The sequence below is a fragment of the Myiozetetes cayanensis genome, unplaced genomic scaffold (assembly GCF_022539395.1).
Source record: "Myiozetetes cayanensis isolate MyiCay16 unplaced genomic scaffold, myiCay2020 scf4, whole genome shotgun sequence".
Lineage (NCBI taxonomy): Eukaryota > Metazoa > Chordata > Aves > Passeriformes > Tyrannidae > Myiozetetes > Myiozetetes cayanensis.
The window spans coordinates 63,139,522-63,164,777 of record NW_026087631.1 but is presented as its reverse complement, the minus strand read 5'-3'; the positions used below and the strand labels follow the sequence as shown (position 1 = coordinate 63,164,777).

The 25,256-nt window shown below is 57.5% G+C and overlaps 1 protein-coding gene across 3 annotated transcripts in view; it reads left to right on the top strand.

Annotated features, from left to right (window-relative positions):
- The window catches only part of TLN1 (talin 1), a 35,759-nt gene extending 11,894 nt beyond the window's left edge, over positions 1-23,865 (top strand). For 2 of the 3 annotated variants that reach the window (XM_050329864.1, XM_050329863.1), the window contains exons 10-58: positions 70-225; positions 462-563; positions 771-847; positions 1,033-1,213; positions 1,708-1,821; positions 2,522-2,630; positions 3,122-3,330; positions 3,447-3,545; positions 3,745-3,795; positions 5,495-5,662; positions 5,948-6,242; positions 6,344-6,510; positions 6,864-6,992; positions 7,315-7,428; positions 7,644-7,757; positions 7,915-8,049; positions 8,206-8,334; positions 8,443-8,545; positions 8,618-8,826; positions 8,931-9,050; positions 9,195-9,392; positions 9,712-9,851; positions 9,951-10,044; positions 10,158-10,247; positions 10,425-10,547; positions 10,728-10,871; positions 11,202-11,363; positions 11,451-11,591; positions 11,832-12,013; positions 12,318-12,450; positions 12,541-12,642; positions 12,748-12,918; positions 13,083-13,232; positions 13,361-13,462; positions 13,566-13,685; positions 13,982-14,128; positions 14,998-15,164; positions 15,400-15,583; positions 15,818-15,943; positions 16,246-16,362; positions 16,511-16,696; positions 16,785-16,892; positions 19,840-19,945; positions 20,086-20,210; positions 20,505-20,630; positions 20,771-20,833; positions 21,073-21,255; positions 21,919-22,044; positions 22,654-23,865. In XM_050329864.1, the coding sequence (XP_050185821.1) occupies positions 70-225; positions 462-563; positions 771-847; positions 1,033-1,213; positions 1,708-1,821; positions 2,522-2,630; positions 3,122-3,330; positions 3,447-3,545; positions 3,745-3,795; positions 5,495-5,662; positions 5,948-6,242; positions 6,344-6,510; positions 6,864-6,992; positions 7,315-7,428; positions 7,644-7,757; positions 7,915-8,049; positions 8,206-8,334; positions 8,443-8,545; positions 8,618-8,826; positions 8,931-9,050; positions 9,195-9,392; positions 9,712-9,851; positions 9,951-10,044; positions 10,158-10,247; positions 10,425-10,547; positions 10,728-10,871; positions 11,202-11,363; positions 11,451-11,591; positions 11,832-12,013; positions 12,318-12,450; positions 12,541-12,642; positions 12,748-12,918; positions 13,083-13,232; positions 13,361-13,462; positions 13,566-13,685; positions 13,982-14,128; positions 14,998-15,164; positions 15,400-15,583; positions 15,818-15,943; positions 16,246-16,362; positions 16,511-16,696; positions 16,785-16,892; positions 19,840-19,945; positions 20,086-20,210; positions 20,505-20,630; positions 20,771-20,833; positions 21,073-21,255; positions 21,919-22,044; positions 22,654-22,785 (6,729 nt within the window). In that variant the 3' untranslated portion in view covers positions 22,786-23,865. The remainder of the gene's footprint in view (positions 1-69; positions 226-461; positions 564-770; positions 848-1,032; positions 1,214-1,707; positions 1,822-2,521; positions 2,631-3,121; positions 3,331-3,446; positions 3,546-3,744; positions 3,796-5,494; positions 5,663-5,947; positions 6,243-6,343; positions 6,511-6,863; positions 6,993-7,314; positions 7,429-7,643; positions 7,758-7,914; positions 8,050-8,205; positions 8,335-8,442; positions 8,546-8,617; positions 8,827-8,930; positions 9,051-9,194; positions 9,393-9,711; positions 9,852-9,950; positions 10,045-10,157; positions 10,248-10,424; positions 10,548-10,727; positions 10,872-11,201; positions 11,364-11,450; positions 11,592-11,831; positions 12,014-12,317; positions 12,451-12,540; positions 12,643-12,747; positions 12,919-13,082; positions 13,233-13,360; positions 13,463-13,565; positions 13,686-13,981; positions 14,129-14,997; positions 15,165-15,399; positions 15,584-15,817; positions 15,944-16,245; positions 16,363-16,510; positions 16,697-16,784; positions 16,893-19,839; positions 19,946-20,085; positions 20,211-20,504; positions 20,631-20,770; positions 20,834-21,072; positions 21,256-21,918; positions 22,045-22,653) is intronic. The other variant, XM_050329865.1, reaches the window with a different exon arrangement.
- Positions 23,866-25,256: the final 1,391 nt, after the last annotated feature.

Here is a 25,256-nt window from a genome sequence, read left to right as displayed (position 1 = left end):
GTCTCAAAGGTCTCTGCCTGGATGGATCCATCCTGGGGGTAGCCACAGCCCTTGTGTTGTGACCCACAGGAGAAGATGAAGGGGAAGAACAAGCTGGTGCCACGGCTGCTGGGGATCACCAAGGAGTGTGTGATGCGCGTGGACGAGAAAACCAAGGAAGTGATTCAGGAGTGGAGCCTGACCAACATCAAGCGTTGGGCAGCCTCACCCAAGAGCTTTACCCTGGTAAGGACCAGCTTGGTCCTCCACATTCCCTCCCTGTTGGTGCCCCCGTGGGGGGCTGCTCTCGCTTAACCCCTCTCTCGGGTGTTGTCCCACAGTGGCACAGCCCTGCCGTCCTCTGGGACCTCTCCCAGCTCCTGTTCCGGAGGCTGGCGCTCGGGTGCTTAGCGCATACCAAAGGGGCTCAGGGTGGCCGCCAGTGCTCTGCTCCGGTGCTACCCTGTGCCCTGCTGTTGCAGGATTTTGGAGATTACCAGGATGGTTACTACTCGGTGCAGACGACGGAGGGGGAACAGATCGCCCAGCTGATTGCTGGCTACATAGATATCATCCTGAAAAAGGTGAGGCTGTGCTGAGGAGGGCACTGATAACTGGCAAGAGGTGCCCCTTCCAGCTGCTTCCAGACAGCCATTGGCACATGGTACTGCTGGAAGAGCTGGAGATAGGGCAGGGGAGCCCTGCAGCTCTGGTACAGTGTCTGGGCTGCAGGAGAAGGGGAAGGTTCGGAGGTACGTGCTGTCTGACACACCTTCTCTTTCCCTCCACAGAAAAAGAGCAAAGACCACTTTGGACTGGAGGGGGATGAGGAGTCCACCATGCTGGAAGACTCTGTGTCTCCAAAGAAGTAAGTCTTCCTTCCAGGAGCAAGATAGTTGCCAAGAAGAAATTGAATGGAGAGCAGGCTCCAGCCAAACTTGCAACACAGCATATCTAGAGGAGGAGCTACTAGTCCTTTGGTGCCAGCTCTCCCACGGAGCCTGGTTCTGTGCCCGTGGGCATTGCTTCACCAGGTATTTCCTTCCATTTCAGGTCAACAGTCGTGCAGCAGCAGTTTAACCGTGTAGGCAAGGCAGAGCTGGGCTCAGTGGCCCTGCCAGCCATCATGCGGACAGGAGCTGGAGGGCCAGAAAACTTCCAGGTGGGCACGATGCCACAGCCTCAACTGCAAATCACCAGTGGCCAGATGCACCGAGGGCACATGCCTCCGCTGGTAAGCTCTCCCAGTGCTCACACAGGACACAAACTCTCAGAGGTGCCTCTTGGGCTCATGTAGACCCATTCATTTGGGTCCATGGCCAGGCATTGTCTTTCTGGGAAGGGCAGGGGCTCTGTGCTGCTGGTATCATGGGCTTGCTGGCCTGGCTGAGTTGGTGTACTCATGCATCCTCTCTGCAAACTTGAGCTAAACCTCAGCATTTTCCCCTGACTGGTAGTTGCAGCCTCTCCTTCAGGTTGTGCCTGGAGAACCCCACTAGTGCCGTGGTTTGCAGCAGAGTCCAGGTGGTTAACTGTGAGACTTGCTTGTACCTTTGGTGGGATGTGGCATTTCCCAGTGGGAGTTGCAGAGCGAGTCCGCCTTCTTGCTAAGTGTATGGAGACCTACATAGAGTAGGGGAGGGAATGTGTGTTGCAGGGGAGCGAGCAAATTACTTAGGCCTAGATTTCCAGCCTTCAGCATACCTCGGTCTGTCTCTGTGTTTGCAGACCTCAGCCCAGCAAGCCCTGACTGGCACCATCAACTCAAGCATGCAGGCTGTGCATGCAGCCCAGGCCACGCTGGACGACTTCGAGACCTTGCCGCCCCTCGGGCAGGATGCTGTGAGTGCTGGGTGGACGCAGTGTGCTGGGGGTGGACCTTGCTGGAGGCTGTTAGGTGGGCTGTGTGAGGCTAGTCACATTCCCAGGAGGAGTGTCAGCAGCTCCTGGAAGATCTGCTGACTGAACAGAGGTGGCGTCACCAGATATGGGCACTGAAGGAGAAAATGAGACTGCACACACAGAGTTTGATTTCGGGACTTGTCCCCAGACACTTTTTGGCATTTCCCTTTTATTCATATTCTCTTGTAAACAGCACCTGGAATCTCAGTTAACCAGAATTCACAGGATCAGCCCAAACCAGTGCCTTGATCCCACGCGTTCACACTAGCGTCAAGTTGTGGCTGTGTTCAGCCATGAGAGAAAATCACACACGTCTCACGCAGCCTGGTTAAAGTGGTTTTCCACTTTGAGACATAGCATTCTCTCTCAAAGCACTTAGCCAAGGCCAGTCTTCCTTTTTGATTCTGATTAACTAAATGCAGCTGCAGAGTGACTGAGCTTGTCCCCACAGTATCCCACCCTGTGGGCAGATATGGAAGGGACATTCGACCATGTTGCTTGGTCAGAATGGACTGGAGAGTTTTGGGTGGTCATGGGTCTTCCTTTTCTTTATATCCTCTTCTCTGTTTCTCTGTGTGAGCATGTGTGCTACTACCCACCGCCTCTGCTACCATCTCCTGATCTTGTTTCTCCATTTCAGGCATCCAAAGCTTGGCGTAAAAACAAAATGGATGAGTCTAAGCACGAGATCCATTCCCAAGTGGATGCTATCACCGCTGGCACAGCCTCAGTGGTCAACCTCACTGCAGGTATATGGAGGGTTGAAGAGGGATGCCCCAGTTCTGGAGAAAGCTCTATTGTCTGGTTGAAGGACCAGGTTCCTGCACTCTGTCACAGACTGGAGGTGCCAGCCTGACCCACTAGAAATAAATCAGCCCCAAACGCTGCTAATGTCCCTGTAGAGCTGGCCTTCCCCCACAGCTCACCCAGCTTTTAGACCCCTACCTGTGCTCAGCCCAGTCCTTCCTCCCAGCCCTTAGCTGACCAGCCATGATCTGGACCAGGAGCATGTTGTCCAGTCCGTGCCATAGCTTGAGGCACAGCCATGGCACAGTGTAGCTCCCTTTCCCTGGGCTCTCCTGCCAAATCTCAGCCGATGTGACAACCTTTCAGGCTCAGGAGCCAGAGGATCTGTCCCCCTGCTCCCAGAAAGGAAAACCACATCAGTGGTAGGTGTGTGGATGCTTTTGGAGCATCACTCGAAGCACATCCCATCTTGTCTTGTCTCTTTCCTGTGCAGGGGATCCCGCAGACACAGACTATACTGCTGTGGGCTGCGCCGTCACCACCATCTCTTCCAACCTGACTGAGATGTCCAAGGGCGTGAAGCTGCTGGCTGCGCTGATGGAAGACGAGGGAGGGAATGGGCGGCAGCTTCTGCAGGCAGCCAAAAACCTGGCCAGCGCCGTCTCAGACCTGCTGAAAACAGCGCAGCCTGCCAGCGCTGAGGTGGGGGGCAGGAGGGGCTGTGGGTCAAGAGGAAGGGAGAAGCTGAGGGGAACCATTGAGTGGGGTTTTAGGTTTTGCTCACGGACCCAGTGTTGATTATGCCTTGTTCCTTGCAGCCTCGCCAGAATCTCCTGCAGGCTGCCGGCCTCGTGGGCCAGACCAGCGGGGAGCTGCTGCAGCAGATCGGGGAGAGCGACACCGACCCCCGGTTTCAGGTGAGTGCACCCAGCAGAAACCAGGGACACTCGTTCCCTAAAACCATCAGCCTTTGCACAGGACCTGGCAGGAGGGCTCTAGGTCAAAGCGTGTCCAGTACCAGCAGTGACTTTGTGGGGGAGGGGACAGGCCGTTGCCCATCTCTGTCCCTAGTGCTACTGTGATATAACACCTCTTATCTTGTGGATTCCCATGTAGATCCCAGAAAGCCGGTGTACTTGGATCCTGCCTGCCTCTGAACCAAAGACGGTAAAACAGGGCTGTAGGCATGGCTTGGTCGTCCCTGCCGTCTCCAACACGAGGGGTGCTCCTCTGGGAACTGTCATCTGAACTCTTTGGAGAAGGGCTCTTGAAAAATTCTGCTTTCCTGGTGATTGGCTCTCAGAAGTCCATACATTCGGGTCGCTGCTTGGACAAGTGCTGCTGTGGGAGTCCTCCCTTGCAGCTCCTGCCCGCTGCTCCCTGCCTGCCTGTGGGAGCTGCCTGCCTGCTGCCCCCGTCAGAGGCCCAGGATGGCTGGAGCCTTGTGGGGAGGTTTTAGATGAGCTGACTTCCAGCTGGCTGGCTTTCCCACGACTGCTTCTTCCAGCGCAAGGGAGGTTAGCACACTGTGCTGGGCAGGAGGATCCAGCCATAGTATAGTTCAAAACAGACTCCAGAAAGAAGGGGTTTCTGTTCGTGGCAGCCACGCAGCCTCGACATGAGCAGAAAGGCCTTGACAAATATCCAAGGGGAGCAGAAAAGCTAGCACCAGAGCAGGAAGCCGTGCTTGACCAGGCAACAGTGCCAGGACAAAGCATTCCCAAGGGGCAGATTTAGGACCTGGAAGACAATTTGCAGTCATACAGAAGTATGTTGTGCTTCACAGCTGCCAGACCCGAGTGTATCTACTTCCCTCCTTGGGCTCCGATGCAGTGGTCTGGGGACTCTGAAAATGATTGCATGCGCTCTCTGGTCTTTCCTCCTGTCTCAAAAGGTGGTGGATTGTAGTGGGAGTGATCTTGGCTTGCAGGAGGCAAGGGGATGCTGTGACACTGGTTTGGTGGCCAGAGGTTTCCCTGTCATGGGGTGTGGGGCCACTCGCTGTGAGCACACACACACCAGGAGGTTGGCAGCAGGCAGAGAGCTCTGCCCTACCAAGGTCTTTGCCCCAAGCCTTTGATGTTTAGCACTAATGCTGCCAGTTTTCACTGGCAACATTCTGCAGGGGCTAATCCTGAGGGCTGAAGCATCCTGTCACATCTGGTGCCCCGCAGGGAAGCAGTTTGCTGTGTTGGTCGCTGCATGTTGTGTGTTGGCAGGGTGGCCCTGTGGCTTTCCTGCCACCCTGGGGAGAGGATGCCGGTTGCCTTGTCATATACCTCTTTTTAGCCTCAGGAATAACAGCAGAGGTGTAGCCCATGAACCAACAAGGTAGAATAGAAAATACCTGGCATGTCTGCAGTACAGGTGATCAGTGTGGGAGCATCTCCTGCTCACCTCTTGCTGGTGTGATGAGCCAAGAGGATGAGCCTGTAGGCTGGCAGCTGCCCCAGTGTGGCTGTGCCATGGTTGGCTTGCACCTGCCGTTTGGCTGGAAGGGTTTGCCATTTTTTTGCTGTGTTCAGGTGTTTGCGAATCCAGGCAGTCCAGCGGTACAGTCATCGCTGCCTGGGGAGTGGGTGTCGGGATGATGCTGAGCATTGCCTGAGCTGCTGTGAGTGGCCTTCATGGCAGTGCAGGCTGCATCCTAGAGGTGGGCTACACCCTCGCTGCCAGCTGTAGGACACAGAAGAGAAGGGGTCAAGGTGTTGCCAGGTATTCGGTGCTGCTGGTGCTGGGACAGAGTGGATGAAAGGCCCCCGAGAGCTCACATTTCCCCTCTGAATATTTCATGAGAGCCCTGCAGACGTCTGTGGCCATTCCCACTGCCATGGCTGCCTCGCTGACCCTTTCTGTCCCCTCCCAGGACATGCTTATGCAGCTGGCGAAGGCAGTGGCCAGTGCTGCTGCTACGCTGGTGCTCAAAGCCAAGAACGTGGCTCAGAAGACAGAAGACGCAGCACTGCAGACACAGGTGATCGCTGCGGCCACCCAGTGTGCCCTCTCCACCTCCCAGCTCGTGGCCTGCACCAAGGTAAGCAGTAAGGTTAACCCTTGGCTCAGTGTGGCTGCAAGCTTCACCTGACAGGGTGGAGCAGCTTCATGGTGGGCTCCTAGGTGTGCCAGAACCACATGTCCTAAGGCAGGACATTGGGAGTCTGGCACAGGGAGTGTGGGCTGCCTCTCACTGGGTCCCTGCCACTGTGCCCAAGCAAGGAGTATCCTCTTTGGAGGAGCAGAAGTTTGGGATAGCTGTCTCTGCACAGACCCTACAAGGAGCCTACCACGCTTGCTTCCCAACCTTTCTCCTCCCTTCTAGGTTGTGGCTCCCACAATCAGTTCCCCAGTCTGCCAGGAGCAGCTGATTGAGGCTGGCAAGTTGGTGGCCAAGTCGGCTGAGGGCTGCGTGGAGGCCTCCAAGGCGGCCACCAGTGATGACCAGCTCCTGAAGCAGGTGGGGGTGGCAGCCACAGCTGTCACCCAGGCCCTCAATGACCTGCTGCAGCACATCAAGCAGCACGCCTTGGGCGGGCAGCCCATTGGGCGCTACGACCAGGCCACTGACACCATCCTCAACGTCACCGAGAACATATTCAGCTCTATGGGCGATGCAGGTGAGAGCAGCTGATGGCGGCCAAAATCGACCACGGTGAATAATGAAGTACCAGGGAGCCTCTGGGGCTTGCTAACGGGCCACACTTCCATTCTGTTCCAGGGGAGATGGTGCGTCAGGCTCGTATTCTGGCCCAGGCCACCTCCGACCTTGTCAATGCCATCAAAGCCGATGCTGAGGGAGAGACTGACCTGGAGAATTCACGCAAGCTTCTGAGTGCAGCCAAGATCCTGGCTGATGCCACTGCCAAGATGGTGGAGGCTGCAAAGGTCAGTGCATGGGAGAGGGTGGATGCTGGCTTGGACCCTCAGCCCTGTCCAACACTGTTGGCTCACTGCTGGAGAGGGGACGAGCAGCCCCTGGGTGGGGCAGCAGTTCCCAGAGTAAAGGACCTATGTGGTGGGATGGGCTCATCCCAGAGCTGTGAGTGGTAGCAGATGAGCTATTCCCAGTTCTGCTGCTGGGCTGTACCGGAGAGGCATTGGGCATCTCCCCGGCACTGTAAGCAGCTGGGCTACCTTGTGGGGAACTCCATGGCATCAGGCCAGAGCAGGTGCTGCTTCAGGAGGACAAGGGACTCAGTGGTCCCTGTGAGGTGTGATGGGTTTTCTGCTCTCTCCAGGGAGCTGCAGCCCACCCTGACAGTGAGGAGCAGCAGCAGCGGCTGCGCGAGGCAGCAGAGGGGCTGCGCATGGCCACCAACGCCGCAGCCCAGAACGCCATCAAGAAGAAGCTCGTACACAAACTGGAGGTGAGGTGCTGGGCAAGGCTCTGCAGAGGGCAAACAGGCATGGTCAGTGAGCAAGGCTTGACCAGGAGCCCCCACATCCCTGCATTTTCCAGCAGATAAAGTCCTTTTCAGACACAGTGTCTGTGCTGCATCATGCAGAGACCTCCCTTCCTTTCCCTTGTGTGCACTGTGTTGCTTTGGGGGTCTGGGCATCGAGGGTTCTCTGGTGTCACAGATACAGGCACAGGAGACATTGTTTAGGGCGGCTGGGTCCTGGTGCATGGGGGGTGACTTGAGACAGACTGTCCTGCCACCAGTGTTAACTCGTACCTCCCTGTGCCAGCACGCAGCCAAGCAGGCTGCTGCCTCCGCCACCCAGACCATCGCCGCCGCGCAGCACGCCTCCTCCTCCAACAAGAACCCTGCTGCACAGCAGCAGCTGGTGCAGAGCTGCAAGGTAAGGGCCTGGATCTGGGCCTGGCATCTCCTATGCTCCCTCTCCCCCATCCCATCTCCCATCAGCCATGCTGGGCTTCACGTTCAGCCACAGTGGGCAGAGGACCTTGGGGTCCTCACTCAGGTCCCCCAGGAACCAGTCTTTTGACTGCTGGTCCGGGGTTGGATCCATCTCCTCCTGACCATGGTTCTCAAGTGACTGTTTTTCCCTGGCAGGTGGTGGCAGAGCAGATCCCAATGCTGGTGCAGGGTGTGCGAGGAAGCCAGTCCCAGCCGGACAGCCCCAGCGCCCAGCTGGCTCTCATTGCTGCAAGCCAGAACTTCCTGCAGGTACCCGCACTGCCCAGAGCCTCCCATGCTAGCTGTGGCATTACAGCTTTCCTACTGTGCTTGGCTCTCCTAAGATACTGGAAGACCTTCTGTACATGTTCAACTGACATGCTGTATGTTCATTCCCTTCTCAATGCTTTTTGTTTTGGCCTGACAGCCTGGTGGGAAGATGGTAGCTGCAGCCAAGGCCACCGTCCCCACCATCACGGACCAAGCCTCTGCGATGCAACTCAGCCAGTGTGCCAAGAACTTGGCTGCAGCTCTGGCTGAGCTCCGCACAGCCGCCCAGAAGGTGAGAGGCTGGGTCCCATCCCACAGCGGGAGAGTGCAGCTGGCTGTGCAGAGCAGGAGAGGACAGTGGGGACAGCCTGGTGGCAGGTCATGATACCTGCTGAAGCCAGGTGGGCTCAGTGATCACCTGCTCACCTTCCCTTCTGCCCCATCACAGGCTCAGGAGGCGTGCGGACCCCTGGAGATAGACTCTGCGCTGGGTCTGGTGCAGAGCCTGGAGAGGGACTTACAGGAAGCCAAGGCAGCTGCCCGCGATGGCAAGCTCAAGCCTCTGCCAGGAGAGACGGTGAGGGCACAGGAAAGGGTGGCTCAGGGTGATGCAGGGTGGACTCTGGGGCAGGGGAGTTACCAAAAGGTGCAGCTCACCAACATGTCCCAACTCATCCCCCTGCAGATGGAGAAATGTGCCCAGGACCTGGGGAACAGCACCAAAGCCGTCAGCTCCGCCATCGCTCACCTCCTGGGAGAGGTGGCCCAGGGCAATGAGAACTACACAGGTACTCACCTCTGCAGTAGGGCTGGAAGAGGGGGCACTGAGCTGATGGGCACTGACCTCTCGATCCCTACAGGAATTGCTGCTCGGGAAGTGGCCCAGGCCCTGCGCTCGCTCAGCCAGGCTGCCCGTGGTGTGGCCGCCAACACCTCCGACCCGCAGGCACAGAATGCCATGCTGGAGTGTGCCAGCGACGTCATGGATAAAGCCAACAACCTCATCGAGGAGGCGCGGAAAGCAGTGGCCAAGCCTGGTGACCCAGAGAGCCAGCAGCGCCTGGCCCAGGTAGGCAGAGTGTACCCAGGAGGGTACCCCAGTGTGCCCTGTCAGGCCATGGGAAGGGCATGAGGTTGGCTGGGAGGTGGTGACCCCTCTTTGCTTCTCTGCAGGTGGCCAAGGCAGTGTCACAGGCTCTGAATCGCTGCGTTAACTGCCTGCCAGGGCAGCGAGACGTGGATGCTGCCATCCGCATGGTGGGAGAGGCCAGCAAGAGGCTGCTCGCGGATTCGGTGAGCCAAAGGGGGGAAGTCTTATGATGCGAGGCAGTCCAACTGCATCAGATTCCTCTAAGCATATCCCCAAGCACGTGCCTTATTTTCATCCTCCACCTCCATTCACCTTGCTGCCCCTCCTAACCCTTTACCTCCTTCCAGTTCCCTCCCAGCACCAAGAGCTTCCAGGAGGCGCAGAGCCAGCTGAACCAGGCAGCTGCGGGGCTCAACCAGTCTGCCAACGAGCTGGTGCAGGCATCACGTGGCACCCCTCAAGACCTGGCCAAGTCCTCTGGCAAATTTGGGCAGGACTTCAATGAGTTCCTGCAGGCAGGAGTGGAGATGGCCGGCCAGTCCCCGGTGAGAGTAAATGCCTGTTGGGGTGTCCTGGGTATAGTAAGAGGTTTGGAATGCCTGAGGAGGTGGCTGACCACAGGCAGGGTGGCCAGGCAGTAGTGGTTAGGGTGGCTGTGGCCAACACGGTTGGATGGTGTCTGGAGCTGTGCAAAACCACAGCAGTAGGGAGAAGGTGGCTTGAGTTAGTTCAGTGAGAATTGCTGTCGGTAAACAAATTGGATGAAAGAAAATGGCTCAGCTTGAAAATCACCAGAGAAGACCCAGGGTGGATGTGGAGTTGGGGAACGTGCTGCTGCAGATAACACTTCTTGGCTCCTTGCAGAATAAGGAAGACCAGGCACAGGTGGTGTCGAACTTGAAGAGCATCTCCATGTCCTCCAGCAAGCTGCTCTTGGCTGCAAAGGCTCTCTCTGCCGACCCTGCTGCCCCCAACCTCAAGAATCAGCTGGCAGCAGCGGCACGGTAGGAGGAACTGCTCCCTGAGAGCTGCTGGCCACAGCAGTGGGCCTAGGTGTTGAGGCAGGCCTTGATCCATGGGTCTTTTTCCCATGTCCCTGGCAGGGCTGTGACCGACAGCATTAACCAGCTGATCACCATGTGCACCCAGCAGGCCCCTGGCCAGAAGGAGTGTGACAATGCCCTGCGGGAGCTGGAGGTGAGAAGCCACATCTTGATGAGACAGTAGAGAGGCTGAGATGGTGGGGAGGGAGGAAGTGCAAGTGAAGGATGCAGAACCTTTCTCTGAATGTGACACCCTTATCCCTGCAGACGGTGAAGGAACTGTTGGAGAACCCCACCCAGACTGTCAATGACATGTCCTACTTCAACTGCCTTGACAGCGTCATGGAGAACTCCAAGGTGAGCCCTGATGTAGGAATGGAAGTTTGAGAAAGAAAACAGAGGATTTGGGAAGGATGTGGGCACAAAGGGAAAGGTGGTTCCTCCTTCACTGACAAAGCACAGTGAGCTCTGATCCTGGGAGCACTGTGGTAGCAGGAGATGATGTTCATAACCAGTATGTGGTGTATCCTGCAGGTGTTGGGTGAGTCCATAGCTGGCATCTCCCAGAATGCCAAGAACAGCAAACTGCCCGAGTTCGGGGATTCCATCCGTGCCGCCTCCAAAGCTCTTTGCGGGCTGACAGAGGCAGCTGCCCAGGTGAGACACAGTCAGCCCTGAGCATTACTCCAGGTGCACAGTTGCCACATGCACCTCACCCCTGCCTTTCCAAGCCTGTTCCCATGGGACAGTGCTGCCAGGCTCCTCTGCAGGCTGTGCCTGCTCTGAGCTCCCCTGCTCTGTGCAGGCTCTCTCTCACTGCCTCTGTCGTGCTCTTAGGCTGCCTATCTTGTGGGAGTCTCAGACCCCAACAGCCAGGCCGGACAGCAGGGCTTGGTAGACCCCACTCAGTTTGCCAGAGCAAACCAAGCCATCCAGATGGCCTGCCAGAACCTGGTGGACCCTGCCTGCACCCAGTCCCAGGTGAGTGTGGGGTGGGGCACAGTTACAGGCATTTTCTTGCACAAAAAGGAGTTGCATGTCCAGTTGGGAGAGCTGCTTCCCAAGAGTTAGCCAAGATGGTGGCTGATGTCTCATCAGACCCCACCAGCTGCACTAGGAACCAGCTGGTAGCTTTGGTGCAATGGTGACAGTCCAGATGGAGGGCTCTGTGGGCGTGCAGGATGTTGGTGATCCTGAGTCTCAAGAGGGACCCCTGTCATCACTAGTGCCCCATACAGGGTGGGCGGGAAGAGAGATCTGTGAGGGTAGGGGGTCATGATGGATCCTGCTTTACTCTTCTTTCCCCTGCAGGTGCTGTCAGCAGCCACCATCGTAGCAAAACACACCTCAGCCCTGTGCAACACGTGCCGCCTGGCCTCCTCCCGCACCGCCAACCCTGTGGCCAAGCGCCAGTTCGTCCAGTCGGCCAAAGAGGTGGCCAACAGCACGGCTAACCTGGTGAAGACCATCAAGGTGCGACTTCCCTTCTGAGGCACTGTGGTGGGATGGGAGTTAGGGCACGGTGGGGGTTGGATAACTGCTCTGGTCTATCCACACCAGGCCCTGGATGGCGAGTTCAATGAGGAGAACCGGGAGCGGTGCCGTGCTGCCACTGCCCCTCTCATAGAGGCCGTGGATAACCTGACAGCCTTCGCCTCCAACCCAGAGTTTGCCACCGTTCCTGCCCAGATCAGCCCAGAGGTGGGATACTGCAGGGAGAGGGCCCTGTCACTGCCTGTGACAGGGGCTGCTGTAGGGTGGAGAGGAGTTGTGCCTTCCCTGAGCCTGGGATGGAGTCCCAGTGGGGCTAGTGCACTGAGGGGGTGTGATGGGAAGGTTTCAGCAAGCCTTGGCCTTCGAGGGGCTGGTCAAGGGTAAGAGTCATGGGAGACTTCCCATGCACAGTCCCCTCCCTCACCATCCTGTTGTCTCCCTGTGCAGGGTCGCAGAGCCATGGAGCCCATTGTCTCTTCAGCCAAGACCATGCTGGAGAGCTCCGCTGGCCTCATCCAGACTGCCCGTTCTCTGGCTGTCAACCCCAAGGACCCACCGCAGTGGTCAGTGCTGGCTGGACACTCACGCACCGTCTCAGACTCCATCAAGAAGCTGATCACCAACATGAGGTGAGCAGAGTCCTGAGTGAGCATTCCTGGGAATGTTTTGGCTCATCATCTCTTTGGCCACTGCTGGTGGGGGGAGGCAAGGGATGGGATGGAAGATGCTATCCCTTCTGTCCTGCCTGGAAGCTGCTTTTCCATTTCTCACAGGGGCTGATGGGAACACATGCTGGTGTGCCCAGGGTCTTAACACATTGGGTTACCCCAAAGCCCGGGAGAGGGGTCCTGCCCTCAGCAGCACCAGCCAAGGCTTGGGGCACAGGAATGGCGTAGCATCTCTCAGCACTTGCCTGATCCATTTGTCTCCCAGGGACAAAGCTCCAGGACAGCGGGAGTGTGACGAGGCCATTGAGGTGCTGAACAGGTGCATGCGGGAGGTGGACCAGGCCTCCCTCGCTGCCATCAGCCAGCAGCTGGCTCCCCGAGAAGATATCTCCCAGGAGGTGGGTCAGGGACATGCTGTGGCAAGCCTAATGGGGTGGGCGTCCTTTCCCCACCTCTCAGCAGCATGCGGACACCCTCTCTTTGCACAGGCTTTGCATAACCAGATGATCACAGCTGTCCAGGAGATCAGCAACCTGATCGAGCCTGTGGCCGGTGCGGCGCGGGCCGAGGCGTCGCAGCTGGGGCACAAGGTAACCGGGGTGTGGAGGCTGACGAGGCACTTGGTGCGTGGCGAGGAGAGGTACAAGGCAGCTGGGGCTGGAAGCTGCTGTTGCTAAAGCTGCTCTTCCCTGTAGGTGTCCCAGATGGCTCAGTACTTTGAGCCTCTCATTATGGCGGCCATTGGTGCTGCCTCCAAAACGCCCAACCACCAGCAGCAGATGAACCTCCTGGACCAGACCAAAACACTGGCTGAATCCGCCTTGCAGATGCTGTACACAGCCAAGGAGGCTGGTGGGAACCCCAAGGTGAGCAGGGGCCTGTGAGGGAATGTGTCATTGGCGTGGGATCCTTTTGGGGTGCATGGTGCACGTGCATATAACAGACATGGAAGCCCCAGGGTGAGTTTGCAGCCTCCCTGTCGGGAGAAGAGCCCCTGCCTGCCTTACCTGACTCTGGCTTGTCCTTGTAGCAAGCTGCCCACACCCAGGAGGCTCTGGAAGAGGCTGTGCAGATGATGAAGGAAGCGGTGGAGGACCTGACCACCACCCTGAATGAGGCAGCCAGTGCTGCAGGTGTTGTCGGGGGCATGGTGGACTCCATTACCCAAGCCATCAACCAGGTGAGGGGAGCATGGAGAGGACCTGGCCAAGGCTGGGTGGGGGAGAGAGGAAGAGTAAGGGTCAAACCTTACAAGGTAAAGACCTTATGAACCAGAACTAGAGTCAGTCTCCTGATGGTCTCTTGCAGCTGGACGAGGGGCCCGTGGGTGAGCCGGAGGGCACCTTTGTGGACTACCAGACCACAATGGTGAAGACAGCCAAGGCCATCGCTGTGACTGTGCAGGAGATGGTGGGTACAACCAAGCCTATCACTGCAGAATGCACTGCCTGCCACCCAGACAGGCAACCACATTCCTTGCCTTGTCCAACTCTTGCTCTTCTTCCATCAACAGGTCACCAAATCTACCACCAACCCAGACGAGCTGGGCATACTGGCCAATCAACTCACCAATGACTATGGGCAGCTGGCACAAGAGGCCAAGCCAGCTGCCCTCACTGCTGAGAATGAGGAGGTGCGAGCGTGGGAGGAGTGCTGGAGTGGGTTGAGGCAGAGCAGGGGCTGCTGGGGTGTGAGAACAGAGGACAGGGACACTTGAACCTCCCATCGGCGCTGGTGGCAGGCAGCATTCACACCTCCCCTGAAACATGATGTGGAAACATGGAGCAAAGCTGTGTTTCCGTTTTCCCACTCCTGAGTGGGAGGACTGGGAAAGAGGAGCTGGGTGGCTGGTGTTTCCCAGCGGGTGTTTCCCAGCAGATGCAGGGATAAGTTCCCTGCTGACTCTGTCATGCACACGTTCCTCTCCAGATCGGCTCCCACATCAAGCGCCGGGTGCAGGAGCTGGGTCACGGCTGTGCCGCCCTGGTCACCAAGGCTGGAGCCCTGCAGTGCAGCCCCAGTGACGCCTACACCAAGAAGGAGCTGATAGAGAGTGCGCGCAAGGTTTCCGAGAAGGTAGGTGGTCCAGAGGGAGAGGCGACAGCGTGGTGAGTTGCAAGAGGTTCTGGATTGCGCCCTGTGGCCTTGGAGCCACTGTGCTATGTTCTCCCATGGTCCTGTTGGGTTCTGCTGGCTCTCAGCCGTGCTCATCCTGCCCAGCTGAAGGGGTGCAGGATGGATCCCCCTCTCCGGGCACCGTAACAGCAGCTGGTGCTTGTGATGGGTGAGGTGTCCAGGTGCTGCTGACATGCTGATGGCGGCCTGCCAGGAGGGTCTGATCTACACACTGGTGACAGCCCAGGGCTCTCCAAATCAGTGTTGGACAAAGCGTTTGCTGTGTCTCCAGCCAAGCTTGCAGCTCGTGCATTATGTCCATCAGTCAATCTAAAGAGCACTCTTCTGAATAACAGATGAAAACTGTTGCTCTAGTTGATAAAGTAGAGCAGCAGCGCTTATAAGCAAAATCATGAATGCAAAACAAACACTTGTCTGTCGTGCCTGGCATATGCCTGCGTGCTCAGGACCTCCTACAGGTCCTTCATTTCCATGATTGCTTTCTATTAGGAAGCTTGTTCTCCTGTGAGTGATTGCCCAAGAACAGAAAATGAGTTTAACAGCTAAAGAAAGAACAAGTTGTGATGTTCTGATGCCCATTATGCAAATCTTACTCATTTGAAAACTGTGAGAGTTCAGTGTCTCCTAGACCAGCAAACATGATAGGTGCAAGGTAAAAATAAATAACTGGAAGCTAAGAAGGGGTATCCAGATGAAACATTCCCAGTTCCTCTCCTTGGTTTGGAGTGGTTCCGTCCTGGGAGGTGTTGGAGATGAGGGTTCCCTGAACCTGCTCTGCTCCCCTAGTCACTCGTACTTGTACCCCACAGGTTTCTCATGTGCTGGCAGCTCTTCAGGCTGGGAACCGTGGCACACAAGCCTGCATCACAGCGGCCAGTGCTGTCTCTGGCATCATTGCTGACCTCGACACCACCATCATGTTTGCTACAGCAGGAACCCTCAACCGGGAGAACTCGGAGACCTTTGCTGACCACAGGTACCTGGGCACCTTGTTCAGCCTCTGCTCAGCCAGAGACCCCCCCCGTCAGGCTCTGTCATACAGTCTCCTGTCTTTCTGAGTTATGGACCAGCCCCAAGGAGAGCTCCAAGCTCAGGTCACACTAGCTCTGTTTCCCCTCCAGTTTGGACCTACAAAAATAGGGTCCACAGTCTCTCTGTACCCCAAGGACCATTTGTGCAGTTGTCCTCCCTGACTCGCTGCTTCTCCCCAGGGAGGGCATCTTGAAGACAGCCAAGGCGCTTGTGGAGGACACCAAGGTGTTGGTGCAGAATGCCACAGCCAGCCAGGAGAAGCTAGCCCAGGCTGCCCAGTCCTCTGTGACCACCATCACCCGCCTGGCAGAGGTGGTGAAGCTGGGTGCTGCTAGCCTGGGATCTGAAGACCCAGAAACTCAGGTGGGATGGAGTGTGTGGGCTGAGCTGTTAGCTTGCTTGGAGTTGTTGAGGGTTGCAGGTGTCATGTGGTGCTCTGGGCTGGATCCCGTTGTGTTGTGGAGAGGGTGGGCTGGACTTTGGCTGGTGCTGGCTGAGCTGGACTCCCTCTGTGCGCTGTGGTGCCCAAATCTCTCCCTGCTGAGCCACCTGAGTGTGACTGTAGCTAAGCCATTCCCCTGGTCTTGCTCTCCCCAGGTGGTCCTGATCAATGCTGTGAAGGATGTGGCCAAGGCACTTGGGGACCTGATCGGTGCCACCAAGGCAGCTGCTGGCAAAGCTGGGGATGACCCTGCTGTCTACCAGCTGAAGAACTCTGCCAAGGTCTGTGCTGGGCTTGACGGGAGGAAGGGGATGAGGGAGTGGGGCTGGAGAAAGAGCAGGAGAATTTTCTGCCTGTCTGGTGGCAGGAGCACAACTTGGGTGCAGTCAGGACAAAAGAGGAGGAAGGGGCACATAAAAGGTGGGATACAGCATGTGGAGCAGACATTGGTGGGAAAACAAGATGAGGCAGTGTGAGTGGAGTGTGGGGACAGGGCCATTTTGGACCAAATCACAAGAAAGGGACAGGTGCCAGCAGCAGGCCAGAGTGGGGATTCACCCAGTTCTCTTTTTTTCTTCCACAGGTTATGGTGACAAATGTCACTTCCTTGCTGAAGACAGTAAAGGCTGTGGAGGACGAGGCCACAAAGGGGACACGGGCGCTGGAGGCCACGATAGAGCACATACGCCAGGAGCTGGCAGTGAGTAACAGCCAGAACTGGCCATAAGTGACAGCCAGAACTGGCAGTGACTAATAGCCAGAGCTGGCCACGAGTAACAGGCACGCGCTGTGGCTGCCACCCTGCTGTGCCGCTGCCCTGTGTCTCACTGCCACCTCTCCCCTCCAAGGTGTTCTCCTCCCCGGTGCCTCCTGCCAAGGTCTCCACCCCAGAGGACTTCATCCGCATGACAAAAGGCATCACGATGGCCACGGCCAAAGCAGTGGCCGCTGGCAACTCCTGTCGGCAGGAGGATGTCATCGCCACGGCCAACCTGAGCCGCCGCGCCATCGCGGACATGCTGCGCGCCTGCAAGGTGGGGCGGGCAGGGGGTGTGGGTCTAGTGTGGGTTTGTGGGTGCCAGCAGGCATGGTGCTGGATGTGTCCCTGTCTCTGGGTTTCAGGAAGCAGCCTACCACCCGGAGGTGAGCGGGGACGTGCGGCAGCGGGCGCTGCGCTTTGGCAAGGAGTGTGCTGACGGCTACCTGGAGCTGCTGGAGCACGTGCTGGTGGTAAGTGTCCCCGTCCCAGTTCCCACGGTGGGCAGAGGCTGACTGTGTGTTCCCCAAATCCCCAAGGTCCTCTGGGCTCTTCACCTCCTCCCCCTGACATCTTTGCACAGCCTCCTTCTTTACTGCCTGTGCTGGCACAGCATGTGGCTGAGCCCCTGCCATGGAAGCAGATGTCAGAGAGCTCAACAGGCTCTGAAGAAAGGTATTTGTCTAACAACAGATGGAGATTAACTGGCTGTAAACAGATGGAGGCTGAAAATTCACCAACATGGTAGCAAAATCCTGTAAAAGTGCAGCTTCCAGTAAAAGTGGTGGGAGTAAAAGATTTCAGGCAGTGGGAAAATAAAGCTTGTTAGTTCACAGCAGTGTAGGAGACGGGCATGTGTGGGAGATGGGCATGTGTGGGACACAGGCAGTGCCTGCAGTGGCAGCTATTACGACTACAAGCACACTGTTGATCCAGTCGTCCTCTGACTGATTCCTCCCAAGGACTTCAGCTGCAACATTAGTTTACAAGAAGCAAATTAAGACTCTAGCAGAAAAGAAAGGTAGAGAAGATCCAGTGAGATCCTTCCAGCAGTTTGCATTCTTGGCAAGATCACAGAAGTGGAGTTGGGCACTGTGGGGTTGCGCATACCCAGCCCATGGAGCTGTCACATCCCTCCCTTTGTCCGGGGTCAGGACAAAGAGGGAGGGCGAGTCAGCTCCATGTCAAGGTTTCACTAAGCTGGTTAGTGAGAGTCCAGGTTCACCAGATGCAAGGTGATGGAGCCCAAACTGTGGTTTCCTGCAGGGAAAGCCCCTTTCGGATGAGGATAACCAGCTCTGGCAGCAGAAGGAGGAGCTGGGCAGGAATCGATGGCTAGAAATGGAAGCTGAGCAGAGAAGTCAAAGGGTGGTTTTATTCAAGGGAGGTAACCACTGGGGTACAGTTTCAAGGGGAGCAGTGAGTTTTCCGTCCCCTGCATCTAGATCAGATGTCTTTCTGGAAGATGCTTCAGGCACATGTGAATCATGGCAGCCAAGGCTGGAGTGCTGAGCAGAAATTCTCTGGCTGACCTGTTGTTAACAGATGATTAGGCTAATGACTTAGTGTGGCAGTGCCCAAGGTCAGTCTGCTTGCAGGAACATGCCATTTTCCCTGTATTTTGGGTGTTACCGTCCTGCTGCCATGCAATGTTTTGAGTATCATACATTCGTACATCCCTCAAAAAGTTCACTGGACGTGCATCTTAGTCAGCTCGTAGCCTCTGGGGTGCCTTCAGCTCCAGACAGAGACCATTTAGCAGTTTTAAACATGTTGTCAGAGCAGACAGCAGACTTAATAATCTGTCATTTAGTCTGGATATGCTTATGAGGGCAAACTGTGTCATCTGCTTGGGTACTCCGAGCCACATGCAGCTGTGAAGACTTTACTGGAATGGCCCCATGCAAGTCCAGGATAAAGCCATGACTCCCCCAGCCTCCAGAGCACCCTGGTCTGCGAAGGCAGGAATGGAGCTCATGGGTCCTGTTTATCAGAGGACAGCAGGCTCCTGGAAAGCCACAAGCAGGAAGGATCTAGGGGAGTGGGAGGGGAAATGGCAGATGTGGTGCTGCCTCATTCCCCAGCAGCAGCAAGTTCATTGCTGTGTCCCCAAGGCACCCAGTGTCTTCCATGGAGCATGAATAAGCATGGTCAGGGTTCAAGAATGAGGGTTATTTGGCTCGGACTGGGAAACATGGCTCCCGGCAGAGGAGTGGGAAAGCCTGCATATTTCACTGGGGAGGGGAAGGAATTTGAACCTCCATGGGGACTTGGTATTTGGTAACAATAGGTCTCTCCCCCCGAAAGCAGAGATCCAGTGGCTGAAAACTGCAGTGAAGCAACTCAGAGTGGGGAGAAATGAGATGTAAAGGGGGTGAGGAGGAGACCTCTGAGTGTAGGTGGCTCCTCCAGCCATGGGAGCCTCATCCAGGTGCCCCACCTTGCCTATCCCTGTAAGGCTGAAGTATGAGCTGATGATGGCAGCACAGCTCCCCACCCAGGATCTCTGATCCTTCGTTCCTACCTCTCCTTTTGGCTGCCCTTCACCCCTCACTGAAGAGCACCCACTTTCCCCTGCCCTCCCCATGCCACAGCCCCAAGCGCCCGCGTGTCCTGGCTGGGGCATTCACTGCTTTCTTTTCTCTCTTCTCCCTCCCTCCTTTATCAGCCGGTGAGTAAGGCAGCGTTGGGGTGCCTGCTGGTCTCTAACCTCAGCATGAGCCTTGCTCACGGCTTGTCTGTGTGCCCAGCCCAGTGCTGGGGTGGCACTTGGCGTGTGTCCACAGGGACCCCGTGTCCATGTGTTTGTGTGTGTGTACTCACACCTGCTCTAGCTGATGGGCAGCTGATGCCTGTGGGGTGCTAGTCGGGCCAGCAGTGAGCTCTGCTTGTTTGTACAGACCCCATGTGTATGCACACATGTGCTGTGGTGTGTGCATGTGTCCCCATGAGCCGAGTGAAGGACCCTTACGGCACTGTCTGCCACCTTGTCCCAATGGGGCCATCCCTCTGGGGCTGGGACGTGGCTCCAGGGTATCCCCCTTTACCCAGCTTGTGTTTGCAGACAAATCTCAAAAATGGAGGGGTGGGGGGAAGTGCTTCTGGAGCTTGAAGTGATTTGCAGGAGAGAAGTCTTGGAGTGGGTAACTGCTGAATGCAGGAAGGCTCGTGCTGAGGGTCTTGTGTCTGCGAGATGTCCCAAAAACTGAGGATGCAGAAAGGCCATGGCGAAGCTCATTCCATCCTGGAGCAGCAAGACAATAGCCAGGGTCACTCAACCAAGCATCTCAGACAGTGCCTGATGTGTACAGATGTGGGAGGGGGCTGGGGGATCCCACCCTCCTTCCCTGGGGAGTGCACCCCAAACAGCCCTATGAAGTCCCCTTTTTCCAGGTGCTTACATCTGCTCCTTCCCCACAGATCCTGCAGAAGCCGACTCACGAGCTGAAGCAGCAGCTGGCAGGCTACTCCAAGCGTGTGGCTAGCTCCGTCACCGAGCTCATCCAGGCAGCCGAGGCCATGAAAGGTAAGGAAAGATCCTGCTCAAAGGGGCAGGACCGAGGGCTGGGATTAGGGTGGAAGGCTCAGCAGCTGACAAAGGAGGTAGGTGAGTCAGAAATGGGGCTGCACACAGGTGTAACCTGCCTTGCTTCCCGGTGTTCCTAGGGACAGAGTGGGTTGACCCAGAAGACCCCACTGTCATCGCTGAGAATGAGTTGCTGGGGGCAGCAGCTGCCATTGAGGCTGCAGCCAAGAAGCTGGAGCAGCTGAAGCCAAGAGCCAAGCCCAAGGTAACAGTGCTGAGCCTTGTCTGACCCTGCTCAGCTTGGGGTGGGCTGGGGCTCTCCTGCCTGTGCTTCAGCCAGGTTTGAAGCCCCATCTGACGGCTGGTCTCTCTTCCTGTACTCCCACTGCCTCCCACATCCCCAGCTGGACCGTCCTCAGGCAGCCCACGCCCTGCTGCACCCCACAGGCCTTAATCCAGCTTTGTATGTGCCCACTCAGCCCCCTGCAGCCGTCATCCTGCTCTGCTCCGTCTGTCCCAGCACCCCTGCCTAGGACTCACACTCTGCTTTTGCCTACAGCAAGCGGACGAGAGCCTGAACTTCGAGGAGCAGATCCTGGAAGCTGCCAAGTCCATTGCTGCAGCCACAAGCGCCCTGGTGAAGGCAGCCTCAGCAGCCCAGCGGGAATTAGTGGCCCAAGGAAAAGTAAGGCCATAAGAGGGGAAGAAATGACAAAATGTATGGCTGTGGTGGGTTCTCCCTCCTCCTGGGGCTGCCTGTAACCCTCATGCCCCATGACAAGAGGTGCACAGAGTGCTGAGCTTCAATCCTCTCCTTCCTTACAGGTGGGTGCCATCCCAGCCAACGCAGTGGATGATGGACAGTGGTCCCAGGGTCTCATTTCAGCTGTGAGTATCAAGGTCATGCTCAGGAGTTGAGGGGGACCTTCCTCTTGGCTCCTGCTGCAAAGATGAGGATGCTCTGCCCTTGTGCTTTTCCTCTGTGGGAGAGGCAGCTGTGCTTCTTGCTCCCTCTCCCACCTGCTGAGACATGGCGTGGAGGCTGCTTCTTGCCATCCCATGAGGCACAACCTCCTTGAGGCCGCTCAGGGCTCCTGCACCCCCTCTGACAGCCTCTCTCCCCACAGGCACGCATGGTGGCTGCTGCCACCAACAACCTGTGCGAGGCTGCCAATGCGGCGGTGCAGGGCCATGCCAGCGAGGAGAAGCTCATCTCATCCGCCAAGCAGGTGGCTGCCTCCACAGCCCAGCTCCTGGTGGCCTGCAAGGTGAAGGCTGACCATGACTCAGAGGCCATGAAGCGGCTCCAGGTGAGTCCCAGGCTGCCCCTCCAGCCCCACCTGCCTCCTCCCAGTTGCTTGAGGATGGGAGTGGAGTGTGGGTGCTCTCCAGGGCTCATGTTCCCTCCCTGTGTGCCATCAACAGTGGGTTCATAGGCTCCAGGTTGCTTGGACTTGACTGCTGGCTGCATGCCAGATGTGTGAGTGATGCTGGGCTGCTCAGCCTGGCAGCATTCAGGGATGATCAACTGGCACAGGAATGCCTGAAGTGGGTGCCCTGCATCACTGGCATTTGAGAGGTTAATGTTTGGGGGTAATGTTTTGTAGCACTCTTAACTGTCAGAGGCCCTGGCTCACAAGAGGTTAATGCCTGTGCATTTAGGGGTTAACGTGGGGTCTCAGCACCTCTGGAGCCAAAGGCTGGGGAGAGTCAGCAGGGCTGCCTCCAAATCCCTGCCCCATTGCTCAGACAAGAGCCAGAGCCTGGCTGGGAGCAGCAGAGCCTGAAATGGTCATGAGCGGGTGACAAGGCAGCGAGCCATGTAAAGGAATCCTTGCCTGCAGCTCCCAGCACTCCTGGCTTCCCGTCCTGCCTGCTGGCCCAGCCCGGGGCAGGAGTTCTTTCACACCCCCTGGCAGCAGTCATACCCTGGGGCTGTGACTGATGCTGGCACTCCCCACTTTGCTGTGCAGGCTGCCGGCAATGCTGTCAAGAGAGCGTCGGACAATCTGGTGAAGGCAGCGCAGAAGGCAGCTGCCTTCCAGGACCACGATGAAACGGTGGTGGTGAAGGAGAAGATGGTCGGTGGAATTGCACAGGTGAGGAGCAGGGCTGCTCCAGTAGGACAGGAGCAGCTCTGGGTGTCATCACAAGCTGTGTGTGCCTGTCTCAGGAGCATGTCCTACCACCCATCACCGTGGGTCATGTCTCCAGAGAGCCTCACAAAAATGCTGTGGATGCACGCCTCCCACCCAGCACCAGTCAAACAATGTGGCTTCACCTTGTCCTGACACGAGTAGCAGAGGGTGATGGTGCACACTCCCTGGAGTGTAATGCTATGGCTTCTCCCTGGTGCAGCACTCACACTACCCCAGTGTCTGTGACACATGTGAAAGGCAGAGCATTGAGTAAGGGATGAGACCTGCCTGCTATTGGGTGCCAGAGGTCCCAGTGCTGCCTCTGTGCAGCTGAGATCCTCTACAGGGCACAGGGGGCTGAGCCCTGAAAGCTGTGCTGTTCTGGAGTGCCCTCTGGAGTACCATGCTTCCACCCAAGGGACAACAGCCCTCGTGCCCAAGGAGGCTGTGGCTGTGATGGGAGGGAAGCAGCAGCCAAAGAACCTGGCTCGGGGATTGGCATGGCTGGGGCAGAAGCTCCGGCCATCCCTGTGGAAGGGCAGCTGTGACCCCCGGGCTCTCTCCCGTCAGATCATTGCCGCCCAGGAGGAGATGCTGCGCAAGGAGCGGGAGCTGGAGGAGGCACGGAAGAAGCTGGCGATGATCCGGCAGCAGCAGTACAAGTTCCTGCCCTCGGAGCTGCGGGACGAGGAGCAGAACTGAGCCGCACACCCTCCCGCCCACCGCACAGACTGCTGCCCGCCCGCCTGCCCGCTCCTATTTAAGACGAACCGCCTCAAGCGAAGGGCTGCCTGGGCTAGACCAGAGCTCTGCCCGCACCCACGGCAACGGGACTAACCCAGCTGCCCCTCCAAGCCGGTGCCGCACCAGCAACTCCGCTTTGCTGCCCAGCCCACCTTCCCACGCACACCCAAGGCACAATCAGAGCGCTCGGAGGGACTCGGGGTGGGAGCCGGGGCTGCACTGGCTCAGGGCTCACCTGCCAGCCCCGGGGTTTGGGCCCACAGAGCTCTCCACTGCAAGGGGATATTTACTTGTGCCTTCCTCATTCCCATTTGTGCCCCTTTCCTCTCTCTCTCTTCCGTGCGGGATGGGGAGCAGCGGGCGGCCAGCCCTCTCCTGTGCGATGGTGTGCAGGGAGCAGCATGGTCTGTCGCTGAGCTCCGGCGCAGAGCTGCCTTTCACCTCCAATGCCTTATTGCTGGCTGAACCTTCCTCTTCAGTTTCCCTGGGAGGCACGGAGGCTCCCCCACGAGCATCCTCTTCAGCCCGAGCCCCTCTGGGGAGCAGCAGGGCTGGAAGCCACAGTGCCTCTGCTCAGGATGGGGGGTGATGAGATGAGTTCACCCCTAGAGCTGTTCTCTGCCTTCCCGTGGAGCTTCTCCCCGCCCATGGCCCCAGCCAGCTCTGCCTTCCTTCTTCTTCCCAAGTGCCTGCATTGTTTTCCAAGATCTACAGTATTTTTGTAACTTTTCCATTTCTTTAGTATTGAGCCTGCAGCTTTCAAAGTTCATATATTTCCCTGCCAGCTTGTGCCCTGCCCACTAACACCCAGCTCTCGCCGGGGTCCCGTAGCCCAGTATCCCACCCCTCCTCGGCTCCGGGACCCCCGTCCCTTCCCCTTTGCACTTGCTGAGTCTTCTCTCACTATTTTGATACTTTAAGCATCCCATATTAAACACTGAAGGAAACCAGCACCCCCCCAAGCCTCCGGGGTGGGGTGGGGGTTGCCAGTGTCTCCTCGGAAAGATGCATTCATCAATAAAATCTGGTTTTCCTGCATTACTGCCAGTTGGGTACGAACGAGACCCCCCAGAAGACGGGGAGAGCAGGGGGGCCATAGACGCCTGCCCTCACAGCAAAGGCAGGGGGGAGTGTACCACGGGTGCTTATACAGCATGGAAAATATTTGAGGCACGTCCAGCCCCAGGCACCCGGCAGGCTGGACCCCCGCTGCCAGCCATGTGCCGGCCTCGCAGGTGCTGCCGGGGGGCCACCACCACAGGAGGGGGCCCTGGGGATTTTGTTTCTGGGGGATTTGGGCTTCAGGGAAGGCAGGGGGGTGGAGGAGGTGTGTGTGAGTAGAGCTGGGCTTCTGGCCCCATTCCTGCTGCCAGCTGAATATACCCTTGAGTAGGGTTATAGGGGTGCAGGTGGGGGACCCCCAATCCCCAGTCACTGGTGGCCCATGGACCTCCACTGGGGAGGCAGCAGTCTTTGGCATGGTGTGGGTCTGGGAATGTGGCTGGAGCCCTCCCGGCTGCCGGCAGTGAGCTCACGCCCCAAAATAGCCCCCTGGGGCCAACCTGTGCGGGCAGCAGCTGCCCCAGCGTGTCCCCACCTGTTCCCACCCCATCACTCAGCAGAGATTCGGGGGGCCCGCGCAGTGGCAGGGCAGGCAGGGATGCTGTGGGGTGCAGCGGGGACGTGGGCAGGGTGGCACATGTCCCCTGCCTCTGGGACCTGCTCCTAGCAGTGTGAGCCACAGGCATCATCAGTGGCAAGGGCAGCATCCCACAGTGTCCCAGCCAGTGACCCCTGTCTCCTTGTGGGCATGTCCTTGGGGGTGTGGAGGGGCTGTTCCCGCTGAGACACTCACCCCTGGCCAGGCTCCAGGGTGGATTTGTGGCTCTCTCAGGCATCCCAGTCCTCCCAGCTGTCCCCTGACAATCTGTGCTGGCCTGACCCGGCACCAGGCTCTCACCCAGGTACTGGCTGAGCATGGGGCCCTTCTGAGCAGCCAGCAAGGACACTGAGGGGGCAGAGCGCGACAGCAGCCCCAGCCTCATCCTGGCATCCTGGGGTCAAGGGAGCTCCAGCACCACTGGCACAGCACTGCAAGGACATCCCCTGCCATGTTCTCCAGTTTGGGTGCAAGCAAGGGGTGGTGACACAAACACCAGGGGAGGGACATGGGGTGTGATTAACCCCCCATCCTCTAAATCCCACGCATCAATCAAGGGGTTATTTTGGTAGGCAGGTTAAGGCAAGGACGTGCAGAGATTTGGAGCTGGGATGACACAGTCAGGAAGTGCCAGAGCCTCTGCAGGAACCCAAATCCAGCTAAGTTGAAGGTGAATGGGGAAGCCATCTCCCAACTTCTTGGGGAGTCCAGGGATGGGGTGAGAGGCTGCAGCATGGATTGCACCTGGGAAGGTCCCATGAGTTGTCAG